Source organism: Cyprinodon tularosa, unplaced genomic scaffold, assembly GCF_016077235.1.
Source record: "Cyprinodon tularosa strain WSP-4 unplaced genomic scaffold, ASM1607723v1 ctg416, whole genome shotgun sequence".
NCBI lineage: Eukaryota > Metazoa > Chordata > Actinopteri > Cyprinodontiformes > Cyprinodontidae > Cyprinodon > Cyprinodon tularosa.
Window position 1 is genome coordinate 898,406 of NW_024039137.1, and position 17,251 is coordinate 915,656.

The following is a 17,251-nucleotide window of genomic DNA, read 5'->3' on the forward strand; positions in this document are numbered from 1 at the left end:
TAGAGTCTTTCATGCAACACAGTCTAAGAATTCTTACTTCAAATATTTTGCTAGAGCTGTACAATATAGAGAATCACAACCAATCTTCGTGTGAAATACGACTGAAAAGGACTGCTTGAAAGGACTACTCCTTGACCTTCATGCTCTGTGTATCGGTAACATACTTGACCAGTTTGATGGCCTTCCAACTGCCCTAAATCCCCCCACCTGATGTGTATTTCTAGTGACTTTCTGAGATACTAAAAGCGAGCAGTGAAGCCAATATGCAATAGTAAGGAAATGATATGCAATTTCCAGGTAAAGCACTTTTCTGTAGAATTATGGCAGTCACATATTTTCCTGATGACAGCAGTCTTAATTAAGGCATATAGGAGGTCTGAAAAAGGATGAACTGAGGCAAAATTTTAATAACTGCCTAGACGGCTTTTGGAATGACGCATCAGCTGACGTTTTTTCTTGTCACTGGGAAAGCTTGGCCTCAGCTTCCTTTATACATTTTAACAGTTATTTTAACATGTTGACAAAGACGACAGTAAACTATGGCAGCAACTTTCAGAAAGGTCCTGGAATAGTAAGATTAAACATGATAAATGTAATAGTTCTTTAGTTCGGGATAGTTATCGTAGAACATGGCAGATAATAGCCTGTCATGAAGTAAACAGAGACATTAAACAGAATAATAGCTGATTCTTTTTAACCGTTAAAGGTGATGCCTTTTCTTTGTTCTGCATTCAATGCTTTTGCATTAGACAATACAATAGAGTCATTAAATACAGTTAACACCGTCACAAACCTGAAATAATGGAAACCAACATGACAGGTATGCAAGATCAAAAAGACAACACAACCAAGGGCTAGACAATGTGACCAAAACTTATATCATATATATCTCAATTTCACTCAATAAGACATGATTTTAATAAGGATATATATAAACAATATGAAAGCCTCAGAAAGACAAGACAGGCCCCAACAGACACTTCTGCAAACTTGTTATGTTTTGCAATGTCACTGAAACTCTAGCAACATTTCAGAAATAATTGCAAAACAAAATCAACAAAATAGTCTAAGAACAATAAAAAGGTAACTATCTCTCATGCCTCCATATAGTTGTGTCCATGGGTCATTCATCAAAATCAAAGACATTTTCTGGGCACTGTGTTGTAGATAAAAATACTGGAAATTGGTTTAAAACTCATATAACTGTTAAATAAAATGATAGCACTACATACATATATTGGCAATGAATTACTGATAAGCCCAAACGTAACTCTTATTTTGCTTATAGCATTTGTATATATTACTGAGAAACAAATTCTTATTTTCTGGAAAAGGGAATATTTGATAAGATCCACATGCAGTTCAGATTGTAGTGAAAATGCTAAATGTGCCTCTTCATTAGTATCATAGTCAGCAGATATAAAAAGTCCCATTGGTGATTTTACTATATTTGTTGTGAAACTTGGCATAAAAAAAATGCTTAATTTTTAACATTTTATTTTCTTACCATATTTGTAGAAGCTCAGCTTATAGCTGTTAAAACAGTGTTTATAGGCTTGTAATGGTTAATTAATGCAGTCAAAAGTTCAAATTTTCTTCTGTAAGTTGTAATTATTTTTATTTACGTTTTATTTTTAGTTTTTTTTTTTTTTTTTCATCAGGTTAGTCCCACTGAGATATAAAATCTATTTTACAAGTAACACCTGGCCAAGAGGACAGCTGCATGCAAGTTACAAAATATAAAACACTTGACTATTATACTGGTGCAGAGTTTGTACATGAGGGAACAAATGTAGACATGCATATTAAGCCTTTAACTCATTCCTACAATAGATATGGTTTGTTGCTCCCTTATTGGCTGAACTTAACCCTGATCACATGAGATAAGAATAGTTCTTGAGATTCCAGGACCACAACTTCAAGTAAGTTTTTGTTTTGGCCATATAATAACATGACTGTATTCAATACATTTTTATACCTTAGGAGCTAAAATCTCAGTATTTCTCAAAGCATCTCTTCTTCTCTTTTCCTAAGGCAGTATTTCAGGATCAGACAAGTTGGGATATGTGCATACAGCACAGTCAACAGCTTGATTACAGTTGCAACATCCTCAGACCTGTGACCGGACATGCTCTTTCTCTGTGTATGTGCAAACCCCACAGGAACATTTCAAGTAAGCAATGAGCAGACTTTCAGTCTTCCACATGACAGTTTTTTAATCCCCAGCTTCCATCAGCATGTGAATTGTGCAATTCAATTAAAACAGTAAGTGTGTAATTTCAGTAATAAAGGAATTATTTTCTTAAACTTCTAGTTTGCACACATCACCATTTTTGGAAGAGCTTCACTTTTGTGTTTACTTCAAACAACACACAGCACTAAGTGCTCCCTTAATGGGTCAGATTGGAACTTCACTTCCCTGAAAATAGCAACATGTTTTAGGTTTATAGAAAGACTTCCTCCACCATGCTAGGGGGATACCTCAAAAGGAAGCCATTATACATAACTCAATAACATCTTAACCACATGCAAAAAGAAATCAACTCTAACTTAGGACACAAGTTCAAATAAAGAACGTGCTACAATTTATTTTGGAGTGGATCTGCCTTCTAAAGGACTGCTCCATCTGTAGCTTTGTTAACCATAGCTATTAAACTTTGTTTCACTGATTGCACAGCACAAACATTAAAGAGATATGTGTTTGCTCTGCACTCACCTAAAGTTAGAAGACACCTTTATAGAGGACAAGGCCTCCGATTTTGTCTCCAATTCCTGGGTGACCTCATCACTGGAGTCTGCAGTTTTACTTCTCAATCCCCTCCTGGAGTACGTCGCCTCTGACCCATTATCCTCGTGTTTGTCTCTTTCCTTAATTCCAGAGGACGCTGTTTCAGATGTCTCACCAATTTTCCGGTCCCTACGGACATATTTAGAGGTGAATTCCTCTGTGTTGCCATAGCGCTCCGCCAACTCCCTCCTTCTCTCTGCCTTGTAGCGAGCAATCCGCTCAGCCTTCGTCTCTGGGGCAGAGCTCTGCAAGGTGTCTATTGCCTCCATTATGTAGCTCAGATCTGTTTAGGTGATGAGATTCAAGCCAAGTTGTTCAACTAATCTGGTTTTTGGCTTTCAGTCGATGCTCCCTGGACAGCAAGTGGTCACCCAAAAACCATGACAATGCTGCAAACAAAGAAAGAAAACAGCATTAGGTCATCTTACTCAACTGCTTAATTTAAGATGATTGACTTAACAATTGTGGAACTTTGACATTTTCTCTTTTCAAAAAGTGAGCAAACTCCAAAAATTCATGAAACCACACAAGATTCTGATTTAACATTTATTCCAATAAATGTTGCTGGGTGAGAATGGAAGAGAAAAAAAGAGTGAGAGGCAGACATAAAAATAACCTTATAAGCCAAGTTTATTGCTTGCTTGATTTGGAACTTATAATAGCATTGGACAAACGCAACTCACAATGACTCAACATCCAAAACAGAACCAGAGCCTGAGAAATACTGTATGTGCATTCTTTAATAAATAAACACAGTGCCTTTCTAAATTATTCAAAATTATTGAACTTTTTTTTTATAACTTGCCAAGTAGTAAACAACAGTGATAAAAAAGAAAAATATTCACTGCTTTCAACATTTTTCACAAATGGAAATCTGAAAAAGGGCCAATCTTTGTACATTTACAAAATATTTGGAAATTCTACTTTGCAAAAAAAAGTAGGGATGCTCAATAATATTAATTATAAAATTAATATCAGCTGTTAATTTTTAAGTATATCAATTTTGGTCACATAAGTAAAAGTGGGACGGTATTTGATATTTATTTTCACCTAGTTTCGGTTTTTGATCAGGAAAAGGGGAAGGAATAAGCAATGTGGTATTTGTAAGGTTATGTGTCAGTGATTGTGATGCAGCTCAGGGTTCCATATATCCATCTATTCCCGCTTAGTCCTTGTCAGGGTTGCAGTGGGGCCGGTGCCCACCTCCGGCGGGGTACACCCTGGACAAGTCGCTCGTCTGTCGCTGGGCAACACAGAGACACACAACGACAGACCACCATGCACACTCACACCTAAGGACAATTTAAAGAAGCTAATTAACCTAACAATCATGTTATTGGACTGTGTGAGGAAGCTGGAGTACCGGGAGAGAACCCAAACTGCACAGGGAGAACATGCAAACACCATGCAGAAAGACCCTGAGATAGGAACCGTAATGTGAACATTCTTGCTGCAAGGCAACAGTGCTACCCCCTGCAACACCATGCAGCCCCCAGCTCAGCGTTGCGGATGTTTAAATGAAGCAAAGAAACAATGTCCACAGCGTGGTTGGTTTTCATGGTGTCTAAATGGCAAGAAAATACATGAGATATGAAATCTGTAATTATCGGTTATTGGTCATACCATAATATTTAATATAGCTGCACATTTTCAAAAACAGTTCAAGCTCGGCCAAGTGACTTAGAAAATAACGGCAGAGATCAAGTCATCCCACAGAGTATGTGAGGTCTTTGGGCCAATCTAAAACATTGATCAAAACATTTAACTCTGGCTTGTTTGGGGTTGTTCTCCTGCTGGAAAGTGAAATTCTGGCAGGTTTTCTTCCAATATTTGGCTCAATTGGATTGCAGCTAATTAACTTTCCTTCTCTTGCTAAAATAAACATCCATTATGATACAGCTCCCATCGCATGTTAAGGATAATGCCTAAAGGTAATCACACAAAGCATTCAGCATACCTGCCAAAATGTTCATATTCTTTCCCATCTGTTCAAAAAGAAAACATCTTCCTCATGTTTTCTGTCTCCACATTTCTTAGGCAAACGGATAGGACATATAGCTTTCTTTATGGAAACTATCTTCTTTCTCTTTGCCACTCTTTATTACAGGACAGACTGTGCCTGAACAGTTGTCCGGTCAAAGATTCACTCACACAAGATGTGAACTTCTGGAGGTTTTATGGCCCTCTTGCTTCTGTGAATCATAGTTGGATCATATTTTTAGGATTTTAGGTTAGATTTATTATCCTAAAATTACTTTAAAATGCTTCAGAACTTTATTCCTTATCTGTCTGTTTTGTTTCTTTTACATGATGCCATTTGTTAGACATGTGTTCAACTCTGAGGGCCTCAAATTAAATCAAACACTTTATTGCAATTAGTAGCAATTTCAACCAGGCTTATTTAAGGGAGTTTGAATAAAAAGAGGTAAGAATACACAGGCAGAACACACTTCTAAGATTTTTATTAGTTAAAAAAGGTGAGAAAAACATCTGTTTTTTTCCTTTACCTCACAGTTATGTGCAACTTTGGTCATATAAAATGGAAATTAGAGGCAAAACAGTTTGTCGCTGTATCAAATTAAAACAGTATGTACATTTTCAAAAGAACCTTTAACAAAACTATCACCGACAACCTGGCTCTCATTCTGCAAAATCTATTTATTAGACTTGTTAAATATCTCTTTCTACAAGTTCTAACACAATAAAAATGTTAATTAAATCAATTGCCCTGAGAAAAACTAACGGCTGTCAGTGGAAAGGTAAAGAAAGAAAACAAATCTGCAGGTTGGCTTGAAGTCACTCAGTTCCATTAAGTAATCCTGGGACAGAAAACCACAAATTGCATGGAAGTAGAGGCATAAAACTACACACACATAAATACAAGCCAGCTGACAAGAGCAATAATGATTATGTGCTGTGTCTGACCACTCCACACATCAAGCACAGGGGCTTTTCCACAGACATTTCTCATAGCTCAAGTATGCTTATGATGCCTTAGAACATTCAAGGAGTAGAAAGAGAAAATACTTATAAAGAGGGGCACTGATTTAATAGAGCCCCCAGGTCTCCTTCAAATGACAGGGCCTAACCTGATTCCACATATAAGTTCTCACTTTTATGGGATATAGGAAACATAATTCAGAGTGCTGCGTCTGGACAATGTTAGTAATGAGAGACTCAAAGTGAAAAAAGGAACGTCAAAAAATAGAATAAGGGAATAAATTAGCTGATTCAAAATCTATTCTAGACTGCTGACAATCTTCAGCAAATCTGGAGCTCAGCCTTTATAACCCCATAGTCCCCATCTAGTCTGCAAACACTGACCTATAAGCAAAAAGGTTGGGCCCTATAAAAAAAAATGCTAAATAGAAAACTGAATTGAATCGTTAAGGAAGTTTCTTAACTCTAGTCCTCGGGGGCCCCTGTCCTGCATGTTTTGGGCGTCTCCCCGATGCTAAAAAGCTGACTTAAATGAATGAAAGCATGATTAACAGGCTTCTGCAGCACTTGAGGGCATGTTGGAGATGTAATGCAATTATTTTAATCAGTTCTGGAGCAGACACATCTTCAACATGAAGGACTGTGTCCCCTGAGGACCAGCGTTAGGAAGCATTGCTGTAGAGCCTTTGTGGCCAAATCACTGGCTGTCAAACAGTATAAAATATCTCTGATGCAGAGATAGCTGCAAAATATCGCCTGCAAAGGTCTCCTTTTGGCACCTGAAAACGTTAAGTAAGAGTGCAATAAATGCAGAAGTAAGAAATGACCACATCCTCACTTACTATGGTGACATTGAAGAATAAAAGGAAAAGAAACACCTAAAGTGAAAGGATTTGTCAATGCTCATCTGAAAATGTTCATACAGATATGGATGGATGAAAAGAAAAGGAAGGGGAAGCAGCAAAAGTTTAAAGAATTTTTTTCCCCGAGAATTACCACCAAGTGAAGACTGGCAATGTGGATGCTTAATATTGTATAAAAGCATATGCAATTATACTTTTTTTCCTTATTATAAATAAACTCAACTTATGAAAAAGTGGAAAATTATGCTTCTTAAACATTTTAGCTGTACAACTAACATTAAGAATGGCAGAAACCTGTAACATTCACATATTAAGAAAGAAAGACCTATCAACAAGCTGGATGAGCAAAGCAGGAAACAAGCTGCAACAAACTGCTTAATAAAACAACACGATAAAGTCTCTGCACTAAGCTGTTGGTACAGGCTTAAGGCATCTTCTAAGTTCAACCTTACTCCAAAACAAAGCGTATGAACTGCCTTATGAAGGCAAGAGCTCCCGAGTTTGGATGATGATTTCAGGACCACGAACACACTTACATAATCACCTAGACGCCTACCTATAAAAGGAGTGCTACACAGTCTACTTAGGTTGGGCCATTTAGACCCAGTACATTTAGGGTGCTTTGTTTGGAAGCTGCCACAGTTATTTTAAGAAACAAAGAGGGGACTGAAACATACTGGTGAGTCATATCTCATTCCCTTCAGCAAAAGTGGATGCATCCAAAATGTTTGTTTTCTTAGGAAATTAACAGCAGCGCTTACATGGTGCTCTGGTGCTGAACTGACTTATGTAGGGTTATTTCTGCAAACATACAGCAGGAACCTGCAGGAACATGCAGATGTGTAGAGCCTGATTGGGAAAAAAAAGTTACAAAAAATCATACACTGTGGGGGGGAAAAAACGCAGTCATCGTGCTCCCATCTGCATTTAACAGGAAAGTAGGAGGATTACTTTACATTTAATAGGTTCTGAGAATGAAAAGTGAAATTTATGAAGGTATTTGTTGATGGCGTTCCTGTCGTTTGGCTCACACTAGTACCTATCGATTTACGTGGAAAATTTTACTTCTGCGACTACTGAGCATATAAAAAACCTTCCGTTTCCAGTCATCTGGCTTATTCGTCAATAGCTATGAGAACAAATGATTGTTTCATAAAGGAAATTACTCATAAACTTGGCCATAACAAAAAATGTATGAAGAAAGTAACAGCCAGAAGCACTAATGTGTTTAAATTTCCTCTTTTAGTACAACAATATAAATTTTACCTCACACGAAAGAGCGCAGTAATTAGAGGCTATTACATAATGAATGTCTTAAACTTACCAGCCGTAATTCATCCCCAATGCAGAAGTTGAAATGCAGCTCAAACATGATAAATCAAGCTGTTTAGATCCAACCAGATGAATAAACCTTTTCAGTAAAAAGTAACAATTTAGGGTTCAAATTTTTTCCTGTTTTTTTCTGAATGCATTTTCATATCCTACTTGTGCACAAAATTAGTGTTGTTACTAATAACTTTAAACTCAGTCAGCTTTGTTACAGTTTCACCAGCTGCAGAAAAAAAAAGTAATTCAGCGCCGCAGATCTCATGAGAAGGAAGAAGTAATTGTAAAAATACTCACGAATCTGCAGTTTCGAAAAAAAGAAGCACTGCAACTTGAGGATCAGTGTAAGCATTAATTATCAGTTTATTACACTTTGTTGAACCATTTTAGAAAGAAAACTAAAGGACTTTAAAACTTAATTAATGTGGTTTACTTATAAAAAAAAAAAAAAAAAAAAACACTACAGCATTCAGGAGACAAATAGGTTGTTCTTATTATCAACCTAAAGAGTGAATTATAGAGTAAAATATTTAAGAAATAGTTCATTTTGATGATTACAAGTAAAATCTCCAACAGGTCACATTTTAGCAACAAAATTAGTGGCTATGATAAGGTGACGTCCTGGTAAAGGTCTCCGATTTTAGAGTTGAATTGTTTTGCTGATTCATTATAGGGATTTGTGAACACAGGCTTATTGGCTTAGATACATTTGTCTTTTTGAACATTAACGCCAATCAAAAAAATAAAGGAGGCAATAACAGAAACTGTGAAAGAGGGAAGACCACCAGGACTGAATTACGAGGAGAGGATAATTATCACCTAGTTATACGTTAATTTAATCTGTCAAGCTTGTCGTTAAAAATAAGAATAGTTAGATGTGTTCTAACAGTTATTTCTAAAACTTTATATTGGACGAGCTTCATAGACGTGGCAAATTGTCTTCACGATTTTAAACAGGCATCTGTTGGGGTCACCCCTCTTAGTCTTTCTGAAGATTTTAAATTGTTTATATAGATCCACATAAACAACAACGCAACACAACAGCTATGTAAACAAATATATGTTTAAACTGAAAGAACAAGATTTGGCCATACTGTCAAGCCCTTATTGATTGGTAAAAAATTCCCAATTAAGGCAGTTTGGATTCTGTGGCTCTCTATAGCTTTAGAGAGTCTTTCAAATTAAACACTAAATTAATTTTATGTGATTAGAAGATTTCGGACCATCGAGCTGCTCAGTTTGTCTCTCATTACTGAATGGATTAACACAAGAAGTGCGGCTAAGCCACATAAATCCTGGTTCTGACTGGACTCTACTGATCTAAATCCACCCTAAGCTTTGGAATTGTCATTGCCTCCTTTTAGAGGAGTTGTAGTCTTGTTTCATGTAGACCTTTTTCAACAAACCTTTTTTCTTCCACTTAACTTTCTATTGGGACATTTGAATACAAGACTCTTATTGGTGCCTGCTGAACAATTATCAATGCTGTAGTCTTCCCTATAATTGTGAGGAACTAGAGATGTAAACAATCAACTTGCAATTAATTGTCAATTATTCCATCCAACTAATAACGTCCATTTACAAGGATTTTCTTTTAATGTTTTAGTGTTGCAGCCTACCAGTAGAGGGCATGGCTGTTCACTCTTAAGCAAAGCCTCGCTGATATTAACTAGAAAAGTATAGGGCATGCTAGAACAAAAATTTGAATCGATCCAGAGGGTCTGCATTAATTTAAACTGTTTTATGCCAAAAATGATGCCGTTGGTAAATATAAATAATGAATAAACTCCTTAATTCTTACTTAAGCATCGCTTATTTATCTAGGTTGCGTGACGCGGCAGCAGCAATTCCTCAAATGTCTCGTGAAAGCACTGATTTTAACGACAAGGGAATTAAGTATAACATTTGTAAAATGATACAGACATACAAGCAAAAAGGCTTTTTTAAGTCATTACACTTCATTAAGCCAAGTTTTAAAATTCCTCAGAGCAACCAGAACCTCCTGTTTTAAAGCTAACCTAAAGCAAAAAGTCGATTCCAGCACTGATTGTTGCATTACAGAGATCAGTTATCGTCTTTATTCAAGGATATTTTGTTTTTGGAGGTGCTGTTCTAATGGCATACATACACTCACCGGCGACTTTATTAGGTACACCTGTCCAACTGCTCGTTAACACTTAATTTCTAAGCAGCCAATCACATGGCGGAAACTCAGTGCATTTAGGCATGTAGACATGGTCAAGACAATCTCCTGCAGTTCAAACCGAGCATCAGTGTGGGGAAGAAAGGGGATTTGAGTGACTTTTAACGTGGCATGATTGTTGGTGCCAGAAGGGCTGGTCTGAGTATTTCAGAAACTGCTGATCTACTGGGATTTTCACGCACAACCATCTCTAGGGTTTACAGAGAATGGTCAGAAAAAGAAAAAACATCCAGGGAGCGGCAGTTCTGTGGGCGGAAATGCCTTGTTGATGCCAGAGGTCAGAGGAGAATGGCCAGACTGGTTCGAGCTGATAGGAGGGCAACAGTGACTCAAATAACCACCCGTTACAACCAAGGTGGGCAGAAGAGCATCTCTGAACGCACAGTACGTCGAACTTTGAGGCAGATGGGCTACAGCAGCAGAAGACCACACAGGGTGCCACTCCTTTCAACTAAGAACAGGAAACTGAGGCTACAATTTGCACAAGCTCATCGAAATTGGACAATAGAAGATTGGAAAAACGTTGCCTGGTCTGATGAGTCTCGATTTCTGCTGCAACATTCGGATGGTAGGGTCAGAATTTGGAGTCTACAACATGAAAGCATGGATCCATCCTGCCTTCTATCAACGGTTCAGGCTGGTGGTGGTGGTGTCATGGTGTGGGGAATATTTTCTTGGCACACTTTGGGCCCCTTGGTACCAATTGAGCATCGTTGCAACGCCACAGCCTACCTGAGTATTGTTGCTGACCATGTCCATCCCTTTATGACCACAATGTACCCAACTTCTGATGGCTACTTTCAGCAGGATAATGCGCCATGTCATAAAGCTGGAATAATCTCAGACTGGTTTCTTGAACATGACAATGAGTTCACTGTACTCAAATGGCCTCCACAGTCAACAGATCTCAATCCAATAGAGCATCTTTGGGATGTGGTGGAACGGGAGATCATGGATGTGCAGCCGACAAATCTGCGGCAACTGTGTGATGCCATCATGTCAATATGGACCAAACTCCCTGAGGAATGCTTCCAGCACCTTGTTGAATCTATGCCACGAAGAATGAGGCAGTTCTGAAGGCAAAAGGGGGTCCAACCAGTTACTAGCATGGGGTACCTAATAAAGTGGCCAGTGAGTGTATACTACCTTACAATTTGAAATGATCCCTTGTTCCCTCACATCCATAAAGAAAGAAATTGAAAATGCATCAAGCTAAATATTTTATTTCTAAAAGTTATTTATGTAATTAGCGATAGAAACTTGACACATCAAAATGGATGCTTCTTATCAATACCTAAAAGGGCAAAACTGAGCTTACAAAATGCATATTTTAGGTCAAAGATAAAGACTAGGCAGAAACCCGCCTGAGAGCAAACACTGACCTGTTGCCCAACAGTCTGTTATTCCTGCAGAAACCACATGTTCATGCAAGAATGACAGGACAGGAATGCAGCCACAGCCCTCCTTAGGAATAGTTCATTTGCATAGAAAAAGGCTGCATGGCTCAAACGTAAAACAAAAAATAAAACCCTTTTTATTTTCTAGACAGAATAACCTGCAGCCTGGAAGCAAAGAGACAACTCAAACAGGGAAGCATGAAAGCAATTGGATGGCAAACATTTCCTCTTTAACTATCGAGCCCCCAGCTTTCTACATGTCATTAAATGACAACAGCCAGAGCAAGACAGAGGGATGTTTACCTTAAAATAAAGCATCAAATTAATCTAAAAAGGGTTCCATTAAGTAAATCTTGTTTAATGATTGTTTAATAATCTCAGCTCAAAACCTTGAAGGTTATTTTCAAGAGATCTACCCATCTCCATATTCCTGGTTTAAAATGTACAACACTGCATAAACACCTGAAATAGCTTTTGGAGAGGGTTTGGTATTGCTTTGTGTACAACATGCTGGCACTGTTAACGTTTAGGAATCCACCTAAAATTACCACAGACAGCAGAGACCCATTAGAACACTGCGTTGGAGCCATGGACAAAATGAGAGGAAACACTATAAAGAAGGCCAGAGGCTGATCCACTTTCTTCCTGAGGGAAAAAGGTGGAGCGGAAAATTTGCTTCACTGAGAAAACCAGGTGCCTCTACAACAAAACAGAAAGTAGATTGTAGATTTAGACATTTACCGCTCTTTGCTAGGATCATGAAAAAAGTTCAAATTTTCTAAAGAGAATTATTACCAGCTTTATTGTTAAGAAGTTCAAAGCATGTTTTGAATTTGACATTCATGGTTTCATAATTTCCCAATAAATATTAGAGACATTTCTGCAGGATTTCCATTCTGAGGGCAGAACGACTTTCAGCAAATGGAGGCTGAAGAAAGTGTGATTGCAAGTTGCTTTGCTTTATACCTTAAATCTCTGACAAGAAGGGTGCTGGATTTGATTAGTGCATGGAGCCTTTTAGAAATCTCACAGCTAACGTGTGGGTTAACATTCTGTAACGCACACAGGGAAACAGCTCGTTTGGTAATGCTATGGGTGCTGTAACACTTTCACCATTAAGCCAGCGTATGCAGACGTGCCAGAAGCTCCTAAAATGCTGGCATACGCTGAACTTACTATGTATTTTTTCAATTTTGGGCGTATACATAACGTATTCATAATGAGTCCGTAACTTATGTCCAACAACAGCCTAACTTATGCATCACACACAGCAGTGTAATTAACCCATGAAATGTACAAGCCAGTTTCCTGAGGGGGGCAGCAATGCACCCAGAGGCGCCTGGCCTTCATATAAATCACAAGAAGATTTCTCTAAATTCACCGTAGCTACTGTTAACCCAAAAGAAAGACAGACAGACATACAAGCTTGCAGTTGCAGCATATTCAGCGTCATGTCTGCAAGGAAGTCTGTTGGTCCTGGCCGTGGGCATGAATGCAGGCAGGATGCATCACACTCACTTTCACCCTCACCCTATAAAGGGGATTATACAGGTTGGATAAGGTAGACACCACAACATAAGGGAGTGGTGGCCTAGTGGTTAGGGCATAGAGCTTGGAATCCTGAGTTCGATCCCCCACTCCCACAGACTGCCACTCTGGGTCCCTGAGTAAGACCTTTAACCCCACACTGCTCCCTGGGCGCCGCACGATGGCAGCCCACTGCTCCCCAAGGGGATGGGTTAAATGCAGAGAATTAATATGGTTGCTCTGTACTTGTGACAGTAGAATGACAATAAAGTTTAATTGTATTCTATTCTTCACTATATGCATAACTTACAATTAACGTGTGTCCAATATACACCAGCAAAAATACACTTGCTTAATTGTCAAGGTGTGACAGCACCATAACCGCACCCATGCTATAATAATAATAATCTTTGACGTTTTGCGATAATGTATTTAGAGATTAATAATGGCATACAAAATTAGGATTTTAGCCTTTTCCTTTCTAACTGAAAGGTTAGAAAGATTTTGACCCATTAAAATCTCCGTATAAGTGAATGTTAAACGCTGACTTCAATGAATTAAACTGACAAACTAGGCACAGGAGGGGGAGAGAGGCGGTTTTAAAGCCATCCTTATACAGCAATCAGCCACATGCAGAGTGGCCAACATGTTTCTCATTAAAAACTAATCTTGGTGCACTAAAGGCGCTTTAGGCACAAATGGTGAAAAAAAAGTTTTAATTGAAATTTCAGAGGCTTACACCTAAAGAGCTTCCATTAAAAGAGAGGTTTGAAGGACGATCCTGACAGGAGGGCATGTTTATCTACTACAGCACAAGTCTGCATTCACGAGACTGGACTCCACTCGACCTTTAAGCCATAATGACAAGCAGGAAAGAGGGAGTGATGTGGATTAAGTGGCAGAGGAAGGAAAAGCAGCAATAGGAAAGGATGCCTAGATGGAGAAACGGATGTAAAAAGAGCAAGAGGATACAAAGAGCTCAGAGGAAATAGTAAAGCATGTAGATTAGGACGAAGAGATCAGAGGGCAAAGATGTGAAGGAGAAAAAGAAATGCTGAACAGTACAGGCTTTTGTTTTGCATGTGTTTCCAGGATGTCAAAGGCCTCTAGCCGAGTCCTCAGGATAAGCAGGGGGTGCTGCAAAGGAGAAGGAGGATGGCACAAAAACAAGGCCTGAGTAATCCCTACCTCCCTCTGGCCCCTGTTTGCCTCACGAGGACACGAACACGCCTAAATCCCTTTTACCAGAAGTCCTGCTGACTGCAGCCAGTCACCCGAAAGGCAGTTGACATAATAACCCCCCGGGGGTACTCATGCTTGCTTTCAGCTTTGCCTGAGTAACTGACACTGTAAAAACCTACTGACCGGCTCAGGTCGGAGCCGTCTCAGTCACCACGGAGACAAAGAGTGCTGCTTGCCTTCTGCATTAAACACAGAGCAGTGTGCAGGTGTGTGTGTTCAAATAATTGCTACCTTGTTGGGACAGTGTAAGGCCAATTTCCCAGGAAGATGCTACATTGTGGAGACTTGTTGGGTTAAGGGTTTAGGGTGAAGACTAATGTGTGAATTACGTTTACATTAGGTTTAGAGTTATATATGTTTTGGTATTCTCAGGACTAGGTAAAGGGGCTGGGTTAAGCCATACATATAAAAGGGACATGAATGGAAATCAATGCAAAGTCTGTGTTTGTGTGTATTTGTTTGTTTGCATGCATATGATCCCCTAGCCTGATAAAGTGCCATAAACCTCACACTTCCTTCTCATCCCTCAGGCTTCCATGATTGCAGTGTTCGAGTATTTGCATCATATCCTGTTTTGTATCATGGTTTGGTTGCATATCTGTCAGTTTGTGCCACATTCTGTCTGTGTGTTGTTTGCTTTCCCCTACATCACATTTAAGGGTTCCTGTGAAAGCAGCAAATGGAAAGCCGGAAGACTGGGACAAAGAGTTAGACTGTAAATAGAGGGGAAACACACACACACACACACACACACACATATATATTCCCATCTTGCTAAATGTAGTGAGGACCATGAGTTGACTCCTATTAACTTACACCAACTTCCTTTCTATGCCCTAACCCTGACAGCCCCCCTCCCATCCTAACATAAACTCAATTTACACTGTAGTCCTGAACCTAATATTTGCAAAATAGGAAGTGAGGACCAGCAAAATGTCCTCCCTTTGGTGGTGAAATCAGAAAAACGGTCCTCACTCTGACGCCAAAACGAGATCACACACACACGTATGAACAACAGATGTAAGCAGGATGCCTGTCAGATGTGTCAAGCAGGCCAGAAACAAACCCCACATTGGTTCTTGGGAGTTTAACGACCTAAATCTTCTCCATTGCTAGATTTTTGTATAAAATTAGAGCCACATCCTCTTCAAACTTAATTTGCTTTTATTTATTTATTTTACTCCTAGTGGAAAAAGCACAAATGGACAATGGCACTGGTCCTGCATGTTCAGTGCTTACTGTATTCCCTTTCCGCCTACTTCCTGACACTCCTTACTATTAATTTTGGATATCCTTATTCTCTGCGGCCGTGTAAAGGTTTAGATTTAAAAGATGACAAAAGCATTTCTGACAAGTTCAAGCAAAAAAAAAAATCTCAATGGTAAGAAAATGAATGACAACAACCTATTTTCCAATTAAAGTCAATGCAGCCAACAATAACCACACTTCTGACAATAACTCTGGCTAACTATGTCCACATGAACCAGATTTTTGGCTGCTGTATGGACTGTGAGTAAAAAGTAGGCCTTTTCTGCTGTCACCACCACTCAGAAAACCCTGCTGAGTAAAAGCAGAGCTGTCATCCCAAAGAAACCATAATGACATTTTTCCACGCCCCGACAAACACTTCATTGTGGACTCTATTCCCAGAATGTCTGTCCGTAAAATAAGAGCAGGACTAACTAAAACTAGAAAAAAGAAAATAGGCGAGATGAAGAGGGGTGAAAATCAGTGGGGTGGAATGTCTTGTCCTGTTAGTGGGGTTTCCTCCCTCCTGCCCCTCTGGTGTCCACTGTGCAGAGCAGACACCATCTGGCCAGCTGGAATGCAGCAGAGCAGGGGGCTAAAGGAGTCTGCTATAATGCAGGGGGATGGGTTAACAAAGATAGAGCATTAACAGTAGATGTACTAACAATTTAATGACAGCTAGTTGTCCTTTCTACCTGAATAAAAAGGCTACAACACTTCCTCAAGTTTACCTCAAAACAACAGCCAGCAAGCAAAAAGAGGAATCTCTAAAGCCTGAGCGTAAAGCCTAAAAGAATGAACTAACAGTAGATGTTATTGCCTGCATCACATGAAAAAAATTAAACCGTTTGAAAACCCAACATAATAACACATTATACTTGGAAAAAAAAGCAAAATTTGTTGCATATTCCAAAATCAAACGGATATAACTAGTTTATTGTTGCTTTAATAATAAGTATACTTAATTTGAATATTATTTTTAAAAACTCTAAAGCAAAAACTAGATTAAAAATGCAGAATTTAAGTTAAAATCAGATTTTAAACTTAAAACTTTGGCTCAGTGGTGTCTAGTCACCCAATTTATTAATCCCTCTTTGCAATTTGCTTTGAAAGCATTGTGTTGATTCCTACATATGGTTTAGCTGTTATACATTTCAGCATGCATGTATTATTCAGTGACTCCTAAAAGGCACCATCTGTGACTCACATGGACAATAAGACAATGGACAAATGGAAGACATAAAAGCAAAGAGGTGGCCATTATTCCACTTGTTTTAATTGCATCTTTTATTCCTATGCTTCGTTTTTAGTCATCACTATTGTTAACTGAAATTCTAATGTAGCACAAAACGCAACTTCTGCATGAACTACCTTTATGAAGCTCAACGATATGTGTCAATTAAAGTCGTAGGGAAGCTGCCATTCCTATGGCTGCATTTCCAGATTCTCCCGAGTTGTGCCCAACTTTACACCAGTGAATAAAGTGAATGTGATTGGTTGTTTATCAAGGGGGCGGGATTGCTGTGGCGGAAGATTCGCAAGCATGTTTGGTTGTGGCCGGTGTCTCGGAAGCATTTTGCTAACCAGTTAGCAACTTAGTGCTAGTAGGTTCCTAATGGGAAATTCCATTGGGACCAAGTAGCACTAAATCGGTGACTTAGAAACGACACTGTCAAGGAACGCTATGAACAGCGGAAACATGCAAGAGGAGGAGAGT

General features: G+C 38.8%; 1 protein-coding gene across 2 annotated transcripts in view; it reads right to left on the reverse strand.

The window, feature by feature from the left end:
- Positions 1 to 17,251, reverse strand: part of svild (supervillin d) — a 69,171-nt gene that overhangs the window by 45,928 nt on the left and 5,992 nt on the right. For both annotated transcript variants that reach the window (XM_038298814.1, XM_038298815.1), the window contains exon 2: positions 2,717 to 3,177. In XM_038298814.1, the coding sequence (XP_038154742.1) occupies positions 2,717 to 3,057 (341 nt within the window). In that variant the 5' untranslated portion in view covers positions 3,058 to 3,177. The remainder of the gene's footprint in view (positions 1 to 2,716; positions 3,178 to 17,251) is intronic.